Source organism: Colletes gigas, unplaced genomic scaffold (assembly GCF_013123115.1).
Source record: "Colletes gigas isolate AHSC1104 unplaced genomic scaffold, ASM1312311v1 Colletes_gigas_Sc00053, whole genome shotgun sequence".
NCBI lineage: Eukaryota > Metazoa > Arthropoda > Insecta > Hymenoptera > Colletidae > Colletes > Colletes gigas.
In genome coordinates, this window is record NW_025106682.1 from 743567 (window position 1) to 762307 (window position 18741).

Here is an 18741-nt window from a genome sequence, read left to right on the forward strand (position 1 = left end):
ACATAATCAACATTATTATTTAAATGTTGAAATTTCGGAATCTTTTTGGCCATATTATCCTACTTTTTTGTGTTAATTACGTAGAAAAATGAGTATGATAATGAATATTAATAATTTGATTTTTAATAGTATTTTAATTAATTAAAAAATTCTCAATATTACCGAAAACTATGCACTTTTATTTCTTTTTTCTCATTATTTGTTAAACAATTCGATCATCCGTCATTTTTCTGCCATAATTGCCACAGATTACGATATTAATAAATTAAAATTCATTTTGTTCTAATATTATTTAAATTAAATAACTAATTACAAAGTTTTTGTCTTTTTTTCTTCAAATTGGAAGTAAATAACACTTTGTGAACAATTACATTCTGAAAAAATTGTTATTGTTTTCTAGTATTTGTTTATGCTAACTTCAAGTCCGAATGCAAAAATGAAAAATTTTAATTTTTAATATCGTTTTACAAAGATTTCAACTATTATTTTAAAATGATGACACTTTAAGAGGGAATTCGATTTCGAAAAGTGACTGGTGGGAGGGGGACCTACGTGTGATCGATGATCCAGAGTCGATTTAGTGGCTCCAATTCGTGGCTGAAAAGGGGAAAATGTAGGAATAATAATTGTCGTTGTGAAAAAACAAAAGTTTTTAAAAATGGACGACCCGATCAACTAATTGGCCACCTGTTGAGTTCAAGCTGAAGCATGACTGAAGAAGTGCGGGCGAACTTGGCGGAAATCTGTGGAAAGAAGAAGTTGAAGATTGCAGAAGAGCCTCAAAGATTTGAAGAAATCGAATTCTGTAAGTAATTTTTAATATTTATTTGAAAATACAATTTACACAATACAATAAAAAAATAATGACAATACTGCGTATGAAAAAATTACGCAGACCTCCGCCACACTTGTTGCCTGCTTATAATTATAATTATAGTAATACGTTATAAATTATTTTTTCTGTTTTATTGTGTATATTGTATCCTTGAGAGGAGGGTAGTAAAAATAGGCGGATTATGAACCGTGTTGGCAGCAAAAAATGTTATCAGTATATGATTCTATATCTCCTAAAAAATATGAAATACACATTTATCCAGGAAGGGATGGAAATGTTATTAAAAATAAAAGTAAATATTGCCGTCCATAATATTATATATTTTCTTGTTTGTAAGGTGATTTATCAGTCAAATAATTATTTCAAATAATAGAAAGTAAATTCTTCCTAATTTAGTCTCAAGTATATTATAAAAATTATAAAATTATAATTACGTAAAAGTAAGAACCGTTAACCCATGCACCAACATTGTGTCCGCAATAAGGAGCAATGTTTAAACGTTTGACTAAAAGGTAATATTGTTTCATTTTTAAATATTTAAAAATATACATCATTCGAAAAATACGTCATAATGATCGAGACTACCAGCTTGGAAACTAATTTTAAGGGTCGATTTATACAGACCGAGCCCGAGCTCGAACTCCGAGTAACTACACAGTGTTTATGAGATAAGAGATGAGTGATAAGAGACCTAATAGAGAGGCTGATGATGCTCGGAGAAGGTCCAGACGAGCGCTGTTTGCAAATCGTTGACCACGATTTTGTTTCCCATTTGAATCTTGTAATTGTTATTATAAGATAGAATTCATTCAAAAGAAGAAATTATTGAAATTCTAAAGAAAATTTTTAAGTAATTTTTAATTTCATTCTGATATTGATATCACGTAGCATTACAAAAGTTTTTAAATCTTTAAACAAATTATATATTATGTTCAGCTTCTAACAAACTTTATCTCCAAAGATAACAATTTAGTGTTATTAATATTCAAGGAACAACATTTTTCCAATCTGTCTAATTAATTTCCCATTTAAATCGAGTGATTTTTTAAAAGTAATAACGTATGTATTCAGTTAGTTTTTAACCTCTTCACGCCCTTGGCCAGATATGTGGACGTTTAGTTCTTTTTTTTTTTATAATTATAATTATTGACAATAATAAATAGATAAAAAAAAGAAAAAAAAAATTCTTCCCTGAAGAGATTGAATTTATTTTTAATTAATTATTCAGCAATGAATTTTAATTAGAATTTGTATACTTTCAGTGCAACAAAGCAATATAATATTTAAGAGAAAACTATTTCTTACATTAAATTTTATCTTATAACAAATGTTATTTTCTGAAATAACGTTCAAGAAAAAATGTATCTCTAATCAGCCAAATTAACTTTTCCATTTAAATCGCGCGATTTATTAAAGTAATGACAAATATTACTAGACAATTCATAAGTCAATTATTGTGTAATGGAGAATTCGTTTAATTTCAGCACAAAATGGCACAAGGAAGCTTCCAGTATCAAGGAACACAGCGGAGAGCCTGTGGTCCTGGAGCACATTGGAATGTCCAGGTAAATACAATTAAACTGAAATTTCTAATGGTACTATTCTAGAAAACCCATCATTTAAGAAAAATTATTTAAAAATTAGTTATATAATTCTATATTTTTTCAAAAAATTCTATACAGGGTGTTCGGCCACCTTTGGGAAAAATTTGAATGAGGAATTCTAGAGGCCAAAATAAGACGAAAATCAAGAATACCAATTTGTTGATGAAGGCTTTGTTAAAAAGTTATTAACAATTAAATTCCAAAATTTCAAATCGTTCTGGAAAAATTATTTTCGGTTGCGGGGGTCAATTACAATCATTTTTGGTGAATACACATACCTACGAAATCCTATCCACTTTCTAGAAAAAAATTCGAGAAGTTGTGAAATTTTTCGACAAAATTAAAAAATTTCAAATCGTTCTGGAAAAATTACTTTCAATTGCGAGGGTCAATTACAATTATTTTTGGTGAATAGACATACCCTTCAAATCCTAGGCACATTCGAGAAAAAAATTCGTGTAGATGGACAAATTTTATTAATAATTTTGTTAATAACTTTTTAACGAAGCCCCAATCAACATATTAGTATTCTTGATTTTCATCTTATTTTGGCCTCTAGAACACCCTGTATGTATATGTCTCTATAGATTATTCCACCGTCACTTCCTTTATTTTCAAATGTTTTATATAAATGTATGTATCGGAATCAGCAATTTAATGTATTTCGGTATTATATCGGTTTTAGTATAGCTTTACTCGCATAATACCGATATTTATGTCTCTTGCGAACAATGGATGAAAATGAAGGAAAAATCAATTAATGAATGCAGTTAGTAGAAGATTTGTATTTCGTAACAAAAGGTATTAAATCGAATATAGGTGGTGAGAGACAAGGTGACAACTCGATGCTTGTGGTACGCGTGTGAAGCGCTAGGAATTGGGCTGCTGCTAATGCTTTTAGGAGCTTGCATGGCGACCATAGGTGAGTAGAACTTTAGAAAAGAGTGAATGTTTATTCGTTTGATGCATGGCTAATGCTATTTTATTTCTACAAATATTGGATTAGCCAATAATTAATTTTCAATTTTTAATGTGAATGACCTCTTTGTTTAGTGCACAGGTTATAAAATAAATCGATAGGGTAAACGTAACGTAAGAATCTTGCACAGTACTAACCCAAACCTTACACACTTCTGAAATAAGTGACTTTATTAGACACTACACTTCTAACCCAAACTTAAGGCGGAACTTGCACAATCCGAAACAAAAAATCATTATTAGACTTCATAGTTTGTGATATAGCATACTTGGACATTACGATGACCCTTACTTTTCGACTTTCGATTTTTTCTTAATTTCTCATCATTTTCTCAAACTAAAAGAAGTTGTACTCAACATTTAAAAAGAAAGTAATAAATACCAACCTACGAATTAAATTTTTTTGATACTATTAAGTATTTAATATTGTGTTTGCATCCTCACTTTTGTCATACTGGAAAACAAAGTTTACTCAACCCTGGTTTAAAGTGTTATATTTTATACCTTATCTCTTATTAGTATTAATATATTCGTGAAGAGAATCAGTAATTTTTATAACATAAAGTAGACCTTCTACAGAAAAATGGGTATGTCAAAATCAAATTCTATGACTTGAAGAAACGCCTAAAATCATTCCTTTTACTATAAATTATGCGTGATTAAAAAATATTATTGTAACAAAACGAGATGAACGAGCCTACGAGGAATTTCCTAACATGGAAAAAATGCATCGTGCACCAGTTACTGATTCGGGAGAACGCGACAAAATTTGGCGAAACTTGGAGAAATCACGCGTCAAAAAATTTTAATGGGAGATTCTAGAGGCCAAAATATGGCGAAAATCAAGAATACCAATTTGTTGATTGAGGCTTCGTTAAAAAGTTATTAATGTTTAAAATTCCGTCTGTAGAACGGCAATCTGCGAACGGCTGCGTACGCGTGATAGTGATCCTCACTCAGAAAACTGTAAAACTGTCGATACGTCACGAAGTAGAGTTTCTCATGCTAGGTGAGAACCACTATAGCGCGCACGCAGCTGTACGCAGATTACCTATCTACAGACGCAACTTTAAACGTTAATAACTTTTTAATGAAGCCTCAATCGACAAATTGCTATTCTAGATTTTCGTCTTATTTTGGCCTCAAGAATCTCCCATTAAAATTTTTCCCAGGGGTGGCCGAACACTTTGTACAGGGTGTCCCGTAAATAGTGTAAGAGCCGGAAATGTGGGGCAGCTGAGACGATTCTGAACAACAATTTCCTTTGCAAAAATGTCGGATGGGGCTTCGTTTTTAAATTATTAACTAGGAAAGAACTAGAGGAGTCGACGCGTCGGGTAGGTAGCAAGATGTGCATTGAAGATACGTCGAGGAACGAATACAAGTAATTAAAAATACTACCACTGCAACTGTTACCCCTGAGGATCGGATAAATCAGCCAGCTAAATCGAATTTATTAATTATTTGTATTCGCCGTTTCCAAGGAAGAAGGAATAGAATGTGGAAACATAGTTTTTTAGGAAATTAACCGTTTGCACCCGTGTAACGCTTCTCGCCAGAGTGTTTTAAAGAATTATTTTAAAAGAATTAAAATAAATACGATCAGAACCATTTGTAACTGTTTGCTATTAAAAACGTTACTGGAAAAGCAGACTGGATTTGTGCATACCGAAATATTCCTCGAATGCAAAGGGTTAATAGAGAAATAATTGAAATTCGACATACCCATTCACCTGCAAGTTGACCTGCTGCGCTGACAATAGGGTCTGGTCAGTGCACCGCTGTCGATCACGGCAAGGCCGAAGACCCCAACGAAGATCAGCTGATGGTCGGCCCGGTCACTGCACCCGCTTCTCACCCCGAAAACACTTCATAGCACGGTCACTGGCACTTTTCACTTTCACATACCGTTGCGTTCCGTTGCACCCTTCTTCGATTGTTGCCCCTTCCTGGGTTGATGACGGTGTCTGGATGTTGCTCCCTGGTGAATTGTTACTCCTTCCTGGATTGTTGCTTCTTCGATCGGTACTCCCTTCAGGACTGCTGTTCCTGCAAAAAAAGAAAAAAAAACGTGCCTGGCCCCGAAAGGGGCCGATAGGAAGGGTATTTTATTACTGGGATATTTTATTTTTTAATTGTTACTCCGATTGTTATTTCTTTTTTGGCTCCGAAAGGGGTCGATTGTTCCCATGATTGAATCGAAAGCATATTCCTCGTTTGAAATATTTGGTGGCCCCTCGAGGGGGGCCGGTGGGTGTTAGTGGAGGAAAGGTTCGACGTGACCTCCCTCCGCCGCTACGCAGGCCTCGACACGGTTAGCGACGCTCTGTTGCACCCTGCGAAACGTCTCGGGGGTAATGGTCGCCACGGCCACATGAATTCGCACCATCACTGCCTCCTCGATAGTGACGGGGTGCCGGTATACCTCATTCTGCAACAAATAATAGAGGAACGCATTGTTAACAGGAATACGTTAAAGGGTGGGGGGATAAGAAAAAACAATGAACACACCTTCAAGTGCCCCCAGAGGAAAAAATTCAGGGGATTCAAATCCGGGGAGCGAGGGGGCCACGTAGCAGCACCGCCGCGGCCGATCCACCTTACGGGAAAGGTGTTGTCAATATATCGGCGGACATATGTGGCATAATGGGCCGGATCTCCATCAGGCTGGAAAATCATGTTTTTCCGGATTTCTAATGAAATTTCTTCCAAGAGACCCGGAAGAACATATTCCAGGAAGATCTGGTACGCTAGACCGTCCGATCTGCAAGGCAGAAGGTACGGCCCAACGATGAACTCCCCACAAATGCCCGCCCATACATTGACGAACCACCGATGTTGTGCTACGCGTGGGCGAATCACAATCGGATTCTCATCGTCCCCCACGTGTGCATTGTGGGCGTTAAAGCACCCTTCTCTTGTGAAGAGTGCTTGATCCGTCCACAAAACACACGCGGTGAACGACTGATTCCGTCGGATTTCCCCCAACACCCACCGCGAATAATCCACCCGCTAGAGATAATCCCTGGGGAGCAGATGCTGGGCCTGCACATATTTGTACTGGTGCATACCGAAGCGGCGAACAAGCCGGTGCACCGTTGAGCGGCTGACGCTGAAATAAAATTTAAAAGCCATTAATACACGCGAAAATCCATTAGCACTGAGAAACATTTAATTAATTGTACTGTGTGTCTTATCTTGATCTGCGGCTGACCACGCGTACACTAACCGTGCCGTCCCGACAAAACTCTTCCGAGTATCTCGTCCGCCCGTGCCATGGAAATTCGACACGCGCGTCCCGCGTCGTGACGCACGGGTTGTAACGAGCCACTCGAGCGGAGCCGATTCGCAAGCCTGCGAAAGCAGTTCGCAGTCGGAGGGTTTTCGCTGGTATGATCGGCGCGGTACGTGCTGGCAGCTTTCTCCGCGTTCCCCTCGGACTCTGCGAAAACGAAGAACACGCGATAATATTCTGTGTATGTACGTTCCATCGCGTGTGTCCGCTCCTGTTCAGAAACGCGGAGGTTCTGTAAAAAATTTCAATTTCAATAGCTAAGAAACCATTCGATCTTATCAGTTTGATTAAATCAGTTTTATATTGATTATTCGTCCTCATTTATAATGGCAAATCCAGCGCCAAAGTGCAAAGAATGTTAAAGAAAAGTTTTAGACCCAATTACTTGTAATTCTGTCACCCTGGGGTCTTTTAAACTGTGGGCCAATGACGCTTTAGCCGTTACGTTCGTCTATGAGCACGAGCCTTTAGGTAGAAACGGTAGAATTAAATACTTTACCAAAAACTTTATTATATAACAATTATTCGTTTTCTTTTGTACAGCGTGTGTAGCATAGTTCGTTAATAATAAAACAATATTAGGCTATATCTAACGGAAGCGTCGTATAACCACAGACGAGATATACATATGAATAGACCTTTCACCTTATGGACTTTCGCGGCCGAATCTGACTGCCATACCGACCTGAAAATTCTGAGGTGATTTTAGCGGCCTCTTCTCATGGATGGCGGTCAGTTGAAAAACTAGGCACTGAATTAGTATTGATGGGCAGCCAGCTGCAGTGTGTGCGTAAATACATGTGAGTTGACTATGGGGGGAATTGAAAAAGACAGTGCAGTATTATCAGATGGCAGACCCGTGCCCAAAGGGAGCTGCCCCACCACATACACATACTAATGCCAACCACCTTGTATATGAGTTCTGGCGTTTCGTATAGCTTCGTGGATTCGAGAAAGGCGGCGAATGTGAGTCTATCCTTCTTGCTCTCAACACAGCTGAAATTCGATCTCGCATAATCTCGAGCCGAGATTCTCGACTGTCCAGGCATTTTTGACTTTCCGACCTGTGTAGGCATATACAATATATAAGCAATATACCATAATGAAGAAAAAATTACAAAAATTTGTTTTTACGGAAATACACGTTTTAAAACGATAATATTTTATGAACATATTTTAACCCTTTGCACTCGGTTGTCCGCTCTGAGGGGACATGAAAGTTTATTAGTGATTAAGGAGAATGAACTGATTTCACCGCAATTTTTTAAGAAACACATGTTTTCCTGTACTTTCCTATTAAAATGGGAAATATTCTATTAAAATGAGAAATATATCAGCCGTTTTTACGTTGGAAGTGGAAGGATTGTCGAGGATGGTCAGAGGCGTATGGTCGGATTCAAACACGTGGACAATAAACGTAACTATATAAACTATATTATTTAATGTTTACTAAAATTATTTAACATAAAGAACATAAAACGTAAACGTAAAAAACTATAAACGTAAAATCGAAACTTCATTCAAAGTCGAACCATTCCTATTGCTATCTTCGTTATAATCTAAATAAATTAACGTTCTTTGTCGGACAATAGAATGAATAATAAGCTACATATTCCAAATGTAGGCCAAAGAAACCGGGACTGCATTATTTGTTCCGACAGGAAAACACCAGGAGAAAGACGTCAAACAACATTTTATTGTGAAACATGTATAAATCAACCTGCTATGTATATTGGGAATTGTTTCAGAATTTACCATACCATAGAAAATTATGAGAAATAAATTTTTATTTTGTATTGTAAATATGTGTTCTTCAATGTCCATAAATACATATAAACCAAATTTCAACACAATGCCTTACTTGGTTCCAAAGTTGTACCATATATCACAAATATCGCTGTTACTACAATGAATTCTATCTACACTTACGTGCCTGTTATATATATACGACTCGCCGATTGTTGACAAAAAATCTGCAGTATGTATACAACTCGCCGATTGTTTATTGTTTCTATAGATACATCGAGGCGGCCGGCAATGAATGCGTATAACAGCTGTGCTTAAAAACTCGATTTGTGTAGCCGGCCGCCTAACGGCGGCCACGCATTCATTTTCTATTTCAATTTTCTTTATTGATATTATCAGAAGTGGGAAAGATTTCAGCCATTATTTCGACAAATTTAATTATTAGATCATTAGCATGATATTGTCGACGGAAGAAGAATTCACCTAAATAGCCTACATAATGTATTTGGCGAGTTCCATACTTCAGAATATTCGAACCTTTGACAACAATGCAGAACTAGATTTAGCTCGACACATTATACATTATTTGTCGTCGGTTGTCATGCCGACTAATACAAACAAGAGAAAAAAGCAACGATCGTGGACTGATGCAATGCAGAGCCACAGATATGTGCATATAGACAGAATTCATTGTAGTAGTAGCGATATATTTGAAGAAAAATCTCGGAAACTAAGGCCGAGCGGCGGTTATATGTATAGGAAAAAGTTGCTCAAAATGTTGATTTCTACAACATATTCAAAAATCATCGAAATCGGTGAGACCCGGCCTTTTCTAAATAATTACCTCATTTTCTTTCAATAATTCTCCATTGCAAAAATTCTACAGTATTCTTACATTTTTTTATATTTTAAAATTTTCCCATGTTATTAGAAAGTAGATATACAACGAAAGTTATACAATTTATAGTTCCTAGCATGTATAACATGTATATGTATATGTATAACGCATGGTCGCTTCGTATGGAAAGTCAATGAATCTTCAAAAAGCGCCCAGGTCCGATTTCGAGAAATGTAAGGTCTGTCAGTCACGATGGCTTTTGTCGTTTACTGACGATTCGAACGGTTGGCGATGCCAGGCTTGCTTTCGAGAAATGTAAACGACGTCAGCGATGCAAGAGCGAGAAGGAAAGCGAGTATCAGCCTGTTCTTCTCGGCTCTTCCGAAACTCAACGAGCTCACGTACACGCAATTGAGCATAGTGTGCGAAAGCGAGGAATAAGGAGTTTCCGGGGCCCCGATGCACAGTCTGATTAAACTGATTTCGAGTCGCAAATACGTTTCTGCAGAGTTATTTTTTTAATAAATGATGTACAGTTTAAAATAAAAAATAGAGAATTTGCGGTGTACTTACGTATCAATGATATACATCCTTATGAATTTTAATAATCTTGAAATTTTTAAATACTCTTAATCGATTGATTTCTCCAATGAAATTAATCGATTAATGTCCAATGATGGACCCTACAGCTTTAATTCCGTTAAAAAATAATAAAATTTATGTAATTTTATTTTCTGTCTCACTTCCTCTTGTGTTAATTTCTGAATCTGTTGATAACGTAGCGAGTGACACGAAAATGGTAATGGGGTCCCGGGACCCCAGAAACTCCGGCCGAAAAATTACATTACGTGAAACGTCTATTCATATATCTCGTCTGTGGTGTAACTATATCCCCAACTGTCCGCTCGATATGCTAGGGCCACAACGTTACCATCCCCAGCGGCATCTACCAGCTAGTGAACCTATTGATAACGTACCTAACAGTCCGTCGCAACCTACCTTACCGGAGATCATAGACGAATCGAAGGATTTGTTCCGCTTGGAACTTTTAAGTTTCCGATTAGATTTTTTAGTGGAAATAATATATCAGTTATCCAATCTACAATCTACATTGGATGAGCACTAAAATAAAACCACAAAAGTAGAGGATGGCTCTCATATTAACTCATGAATTATTTATTTATTTATTAGATAAATACCCTCGCAATATTTTCGGAAGTGGGATAAGGGCTAAAATTAGTTAGTGAGTACCAGTTTAAAAATGAGTGCGTGTTTATTTTCTAAGATGAAGCCCATACAAGAATGTACCTACGTGGTAGGATCAAAAAATATTTTAAGGGAAACAGCATTATCGACATCAGGGAATAAGACAGAATTAATAAAATGTTTCAAAGACGTAGACCCTCGTGAAAAGTGGAGGTCACAATTAGTGGGCAACATGTAAGGAATTTCCATTTCATCGGACACAAATTTAAAAATGGTTACAACATTACATTTTTTGGATGTAAATAGTAAATTTAAGGCACTTTTAAGAAGAGAAAGGTCATTAAGAAGGCAAGAACTTGAATTATTGCTATGTGAAAATGAAGTGTTAAAAACAAATACATCGTCGTCCTGGTAAAAGAAATGTGAGATCGCGTGTGAATATAAAATCTGTTTCTAAACTATTGACTGATTTTGAGGACGAAGATCAAGATTTTGAGCAGTAGGAGAGGCAACTAAAATTATATTTTAATTTGTTATGTGTTACAATTTTAATTTGTACGCAGCTTAAAGGCAAAGCACAACTATCTGAATCTAGCTTAAATGTTCTGTCCCATAAAAATGATGTATAATTATCATCCTAACATATGTGATTTACGGAAAAAATTTGAAGCACAAAGTTCGTAGAAAGGAAAAATATTTTATGATTATTATCATGAAAAAATCATCGTGGCCAATCGTATATCAGTTCCTGATGAAGCTATCCCTGATCGACAATTAAGGAATCAGAACTATATCAGAACTATTAAAAGCATTTAGAAAAATTGATCTGTTAGAAAAAACAAAGATTTCAATAAAAACTGAAAAATCTAAATCAAAAGTGAAGGATGGAAGATGTACTCAAGAGAGACGTACACAATGGAGCAGAGGGAAAAAGACGTTGGCATTATCGAAAATGCAGAAAAACGATTTCCAAAAAAAAGTTACCTATACAACCAGCGATCAAAATGTCAGATATATTTTACATTTTAATACGTTATATCGGTAGTCCAATAAGTTTCATTAAAGAACAATTTGTGAAAAATATTAATTTTCGCAAAATTGATAATAATTTTCATATACATATGTTAAATCTAGAACCGACCAAGAGTGAGAATTATATTAATTGTGAAGGATTTATGAAAGGGAGTACCTGAAAATGTTATGATGATATTACACAAAGTATGAAAAGATGATGAATGCGAGAAACACAATTGATAAGTACAATACGATTACTTTATCCGCACGCGGTTAGAAGACGACTGACAAAATGGCCGTGAACTTGGCCACCACGAGGTAACGATCGACAGGCCCATGATCGATGCGCGCGCATGTCAATCATGAGCAGATGCCCAATTTCGCCATTGAGCGCATCTTTCTTTGAGCTGATGAGCGCGACGATCAACATTCCCATCGCGCACAAAGCGTGCCTGACAGGTGCTGCCATTGAATTTGAATGAATAGAATGGAAAATATTAATAATGGGTAGGATCTTGTTTCTTCCCGTTTAACTCAAAAATGCGACTGTGCATACTCGTGATTAGCCTCCTCAAAATTTCTTCGTTAATTTCATTACACGATTCACTTGTAGCTTCTCCAGGACGTTAAATAGGAAGTAATAATATAATGTCTTCTCTCAACTTATTAATTTTTAAGATTAACTATCTTTTTCTTAAACTAACTCCTCTGTCTTTTCAGTCAAGACAGACCTTTCTAATCATTTTAATTTTCACTAATTAAAACTTTATTTTTATTAATAATTGGGAATTTGTACAAACATTCATGTTTTTCGGAAACTGATGGTGATACAATAATTTTACTTACGAGAGACTCTACAAGGATCACCCAGTGCATGTTGCAAAAAAAGGAAACATTAAAATTTATTTGACAGCATTATTAAATCTTACAATCTTAATCCAAACCTTTTCTAAGAGTTAGTAATATTAGAAGAATTGATACATGGTTGGAATCAGGCTATTTTGCAGACCAGCTATCCGTGGCGCAGGAAGTCAGAGGCAATATTACTATAAAAGTGAAGAATGAATCTCGTGGATTTCACTTAAACAATCTCAGTTATGCTGGACCTATAGTGATGGGCGTAGGAGGTAATAATATTCGCCATTTTTATATTACTATAACCACTCAAATCCTAATTTCTATCTTCGATTATGATTCGACAAATTATAAAATTGAAATCAAATTAAAATGATTTTAAAAAAATAAAATAACATTCACTTTTTATTTATTAATAAAATTTCAAAATATTCGTAAAGAACCTAAAATAACATACATTTTCCAATTTGTTATACGTACATATTGAATTATATATGAAAACAGAAAAATAAATGCAACTTTTAAGTATTAATTCCAAAAAGGCAAATAGAAATAATTTGGTTCGTAAAAGAAAAATTGTTTATTTGACACACAATTATTATCTAAAAAACACAAGCTTAGAATCTTTATTTAAAGAAGAAAAAAAAATAATAAAAATGTAGAGAAAATTGAATTTTAATCTTGAATACAGATTCCGAAAAATCGAATAAAAATAGTTCAAATCGATTAAGATAAAATATTTAAGTAATATTCCATTGTTGTAGAATGAAAACGAACATAATCGACGAAGAAAAAAAGAAAAAAAATGACTTGCCCCCAGAGAGATTTGAACTCTCGACCCCTGGTTTACAAGACCAGTGCTCTAACCCCTGAGCTATGGAGGCTCACGCTTGAAACTTACATAATAGTGTATATAAAGCGTCTTATAAATATTCATATTTTTTTCTATACTAAGCATCGAAATTAACAAACAAACCAATAATGACTAATTCGATCTTAATCTAATATTAAATAATTTTCCAATTTTATGAGAATTTAAACTTAGAAAATGGCTTAAAACTTTCTCGAAAATAATTCGAACGCCGATTAATAGGTTTCTAATATGGTCCAACTATCCAACTATGTGAAATATCGTGTTTCCCAATGCTAGTCCGAATAAAGTCACGGATGAGATATCTCGCGACGCGATTATTGTCTCACGCCATAGCTCCGTTATCGATATAATTACGAATAAATGCCAAAGGGAAAAGATGAATGCCTAGAAGAGATCTACGTTCGTACGAGTTCGATTTTTTTTTTAACGCGAGGGTGCGTGTGCAATTGGTTGTCGCGCAATTTTTTTGAATGAAAACGCAAATTTTTTGCAATGCCCGTCGATTCTTCCAGCCATTCCGTATAGAAAATTATTAAGACACTATGACGAAAAGGTTATTAGTTCACGAGATTTTCCATCCGTGGCGTCGAAAAAATAATAAGTCGAACCGATTAATATTAAATAATTAATGGTTCTGTGAAAAACGGGTTAAGAGACTGAAATTTGTCAGGGTTCATTGTGGTGGCAGCTTGCGTAATGACCTTTGAAGCCCGCGACAACGCTGCCAAAGTGGTCCCAGCGCGATTTCGTTTCAATCAGCCGTCGACCATAAAGAGCATAAGAAACCAACGTAATCGAAGATCGATTTCTAGTCAAACTACGAAATGGGATCATCAACTAGGCGTGTTTAGGATGAATAGAAGTCCCAGCCCTAGCATACACGAGGTCCTCAGGAAACAGTTGACGGCGGAGTTCATGCAATTCTCGAAAGAAATAAACGAGAAACAGGCCGGACACTCGATTAAGAAAAGTCCCAGCGCCCCAACTTTGGTGGAGAAAAAATCGCCGAGAAAAAGGACGACTAAATATGCTGGTTGCGCTTTGTTGAATCCTGAATTATTGCAGAGGCATGCTCTATCCGTTGACAATCCTAGCTATAGTAATTATCAGGTATGAGCACTATTTTATTTTTCCTTGTATGTTTTTTCTTTTATACAGAAATTAAACATTTTCTTAGGGGAAAATATTCTTTGAAATTTGGAAGGAACGCCTATAAGAAGATCAGTAGAAATATTTCTATTGTTTTTATTTCACTCTGTAGTATACAATCACTAAAACTGAATAAAATACTATTTTTTTTATTTTATATTGTATATTTAGTTTTAGAAAAATTAAACCTTTTTGTTTGGAAAACATTCTTTTAAATTTCGTATGTATTCAACGCTTCTTAATGTTTTTATTGTAATAAATTGAAGATCATCTTTATTTTATTTTTAATTTATAAAATAAATTTAATTTACAATTGTTGTTTTCGAAACTTCTTCAAAGACGTAGTTATTAAACAAAGATGAAGTATTGTATTTTACAGTTTGAACTATTAAATAAAATATTCCATTTCACGCTTGAAATTGCAAAAATAATATATTTTATTATATGTAGATTCAAATTCTTTCAATGTCGCATATTTAAATTTTGTATTCAAAAATGACCTGAATTTATCATGCTGTATGTATTGTTGGGCTTTAATATAGCCTACAATTAATATTTAATTCATTTAAACAAAGGTAGGATAAAAATGACAGTAAAAAAAAATAAATTTTAATTTTTCTAAAATGGAAAAATTATTTTCAGAATTTTTAAATCGAACTAGGCGCTTAATCAGCTAATTTCCAAGAAAATGGCCTCTATACAGCCATACCTCGGACTTACGTTCTAATTGGTTCCAGGAATAGCCGACGTAAATTGAAAAATACGTAAGTCGGGGTAAATAAAATGTAAGCTACACATGTACATACTACGTGTTTATTGCAAATATACATATACATACACATTTATTTAAATTTCATATATTACATTTTTATTTATTAATTCTTATTAATATATTCTTTTTTATTAATAAATAAATGATTAATAAATTTCGACATTAATATCCGACGAAGCTTCTTCCTTTCATGTAAAATGTCTTGATAAGGTACAAACAATTGGTTTGCTCTATTTTTAACCTTTGATGATCTTTCTTCATTTGGATCAATATTTTCAAAACAGACCTAACCCTTCCTGCAATTTTAAAACAGTCATAGTTTTTTCTGGATATATTTCTTCAAGTTTTTCAAGCATTACTGTCTCAGATGCAGATTGATTTCTAATTTAAATAAGATCATCAAACAGCAGCTGTGGCTACGTATTAACGTTATAACGTTGCTTATGGGGCTATTGCTGACTAGATTGCTGCTTTTTAGGTCCATTTTGTGATTTTTTTTTCAATGGTAGATAAGCTATTTTGTATCGAGATTTTTCAGATTTGTTTACTTATCTCATAAATATGTAAAGTATTTTTTCATCGAAAAATATTAAAAATTTTGGTTATTATAACTTGTTATTTAATGGCTCTTCTAAAACGATGCTCCAATTGCTCCCATAGTTCCAGCCAATCCGCTAATCTGATACAGAGAGAAAAAAAGTATCTTCATTAGGAAGGGTGTACTTATAGCAGGAACTAGGGAGAAGACAAAATTTCGATGATAACATTCAAAATTTTTAAAAATCTCTAGTTTCTGTGATACAAGCGTATCTGTTGAAAATTCTCTTCAAATATGAAGAAAATCGGTCAACTATATCTTGAGATATCTAAACTTTGCATATCTCAGAAAACACAGCAGAGTCTAATTGTTGAAACAAATGTAAATCAGAACGTAAATCGGGGTATGACTGTACACTTTTAAAAACATATTAAACATTTCTCAATATAACGATTGAAAAAATTTTACTTAATTTCCTGAAAGAGAATTCAAAATTCCCACTGTCGACGATCATTTTCTAATATGGCGGACCCCCTTGGATTCTTACTATGTTCTAAATATTTCACGAACATTATTAACTATTTATAACCAGTAAATAATAAGAGAAATTTTAATGCTTGTAAAAATTATTATAATTAAAATAGGTTAGTTGGTAAAGCCTGGGGCGGCCATTTTTCAATAGGATGTACCCCTTGAGAATCTTTCGATACGTTTTGTTAAGTTTTAACGATTTTACCAATATTATTATTAATGTTTTACAGTTTAAAAAATTTCGTGATTGTTTTAATGGTTGTAGAAAATTACTATGGTTCAATTAGGTTAGTAGGGAGAGTCTGGAGCAGCAGAGGATGGGCGGGAGCCAGGTTTCAATGGCGATGGATTTGCATATTCCAAACAAAGGCCCAGTTACGCTAAAAATTAAAGATAGATCAGACACTTCGAGACGCCATCAGCTACTTCGACAAACTAAGGTCGAATATGTGGAAGAATTGGACGAATTACGATCCCCCGTCAGTCATTCTTCGTCTAATTCCCCAGGTAAGCCATAGTGGATTTATTGTAAAATTTGAAAAACATTTTGATCTGGAACTTTTTTCGGAGAAAGGAAATAGAAATTCTTTGGATGGTCGACATTTCGAAGATTTGGCCTCGAAGGAGCTGACGAAAATATCACGCAAAATGGCAGCATCGAGCTTCCTGAGAATGTCCGTCGATAAGGCAGGTAATGACAGGAGGGTGGAGAGATCTATGGGAAATCGAAAAGCTAGTTTGGAGTTTAGAAGAAGCCCTGATTTTAGGAGAGGGGATTATAGGTAATTTTTAATCATACTTTCAACAGTATAATTCTAAAGGAAAGTTTATAATTATTAAAAATTCATAACTTCAATTCGAAAGGAAAAATTATAAATGCGAGAGAGTAATTGTTAAATAATTTTAAAATTATGAATCTTTTCGGAGGAATTTAATTTAGGAAAATGAAAATTGATTTAGAAATTAATAAGCGAAATAGTATAATTAATCATTCAAAATAATTGTTAAATTATAATTGAGCAAATTTAAGATTGAAAAATGAAAATTTGTTTAGAAATTAAAAGACGTTTTCGCTAGTATACTTCATTGAATAAACATATTTAATAAAAATTGATATGATAATATCTCTTTTTCAGCACAAAATTAATAATAAAAACTCTAAAATGTTATTAAATAATTTGTTTTAGGAAATTATCAGTGGACAGATTTAGTGTTGACTGCACTAAATATTTCCCCGAGGAACTGAGTATTAGATCAAGGACGAGCAGTGGTGAAAACTTGAAAAAACATCGTCAACCGAAACTCTACCAATCGATTTCCGATGACAATAAACGACAATTGTTTAGAAATAGGAAAGATGATAACTCGAGTAGACATTCTTTAAACACACAGGCGGTCATCGAGAGTGGTGGATCTGATTTTGAGTTCAAGTATTACGCAGAAACGTCGTTGGATACCGAAGAAAGTCGAGCAGACTATTCCGATGAAAGTCACGTGACGGATTTCGAAGAATCGGCCGGCATCGCTGCGTCTGAGGGGCCTTTCGAAGCTCATGCTTTGCTCGAGGAACCAGAATTAGAGAATCTTCAGGAAAATAACAGAGAAAGCAAGAGGAACAGCTTAATTTTGGATAATCGTATAATTAAGAAGCAATTCATGAAACCGGATAATTTTGGCAAAGAAAGTTTTGATGATTTTGTGAGAAACGAAGAGGAAAATATGCAAATGGTAGGAGATATTTGAAATGTGAACAAATATGAGATTCGGTGCCAAAAATGGGTGAATTATGGTTAGAAAAATTTTTGGAGAATAATTTTTTATTAGGGAAACTTTTGGAATTGAAGGCGACGGCCACCACTGACCGTCACTATGATGGGGTTTTTTTCAAACGCTCACAGTGAATAAATTGGAATTGTTTTTGAAATTTTGAATAATGGTAATTTTACTGGGAAGACTGTGAATTGATCGATTAGCCATCGGAATGTTGAATTTTTTAATATTGGTATGAGAAATTTTGAAATTTTTTAAACGCTCAATGTAAATAAATTCTAATATTTCTAAACCTTTAAATCGTATTCATTTGCCAAAAATACCAAATTTTAGGGTCAATTAAATTTCAAAAAATAATTCTTTTCGAAATTTCGCAAATAATAATTATACAAAATTACTTCCTACGAAACATATTTCTCCAGCTGATCATCATTTTTCCCCGTTAATTTCACGTAATTACCATAATTCAAAATGATATGAATTACATATAAACTATTTCGAAATGTTAAAATCGATGTCAGACTTGTATAATTGTAGATTTAGTGAATTTTGTACAGTTTTCAGATGGTAAAAGAGAAAACTTAGCAAACGTGACAATCCAATTAACGTCGACCGAGTCGAACGTTGTTTTTTTAAATAAAAGGCTTAACTAAATAAATAAATAAATCTATTTTTATATCTCTAGCACAGCTTTATTACGCTATCATTAGACACTATTGAAAAATTCCTCTCTAAT

The 18741-nt window shown here is 34.4% G+C and overlaps 1 protein-coding gene and 1 non-coding gene across 2 annotated transcripts; one reads left to right on the forward strand and one right to left on the reverse strand.

Annotated features, from left to right (window-relative positions):
- The first annotated feature begins 677 nt into the window (after nt 1-677).
- LOC122403448 lies at nt 678-17978 on the forward strand. Its single transcript, XM_043406976.1, has 8 exons — nt 678-805; nt 2320-2400; nt 3259-3361; nt 12512-12643; nt 13916-14355; nt 16523-16742; nt 16810-17017; nt 17423-17978. Exons 2-8 carry the CDS (start codon nt 2326-2328, stop codon nt 17976-17978), a joined length of 1734 nt encoding a protein of 577 aa, XP_043262911.1. The 5' UTR covers nt 678-805; nt 2320-2325.
- Trnat-ugu lies at nt 13183-13255 on the reverse strand. Its single transcript has one exon. It is a non-coding gene; the product is annotated as a tRNA-Thr (tRNA).
- Nucleotides 17979-18741: the final 763 nt, after the last annotated feature.

Excerpts from the sequence above, each read along its gene's own strand:
- LOC122403448 (XM_043406976.1), top strand. The coding sequence starts at position 2,326 with ATGGCACAAGGAAGCTTCCAGTATCAAGGAACACAGCGGAGAGCCTGT. Across the intron at positions 3,362-12,511 it reads AGCTTGCATGGCGACCATAG|GCTATTTTGCAGACCAGCTA; the intron begins GTGAGTAGAACT and ends GGTTGGAATCAG. Across the intron at positions 12,644-13,915 it reads TATAGTGATGGGCGTAGGAG|GGTTCATTGTGGTGGCAGCT; the intron begins GTAATAATATTC and ends GAAATTTGTCAG.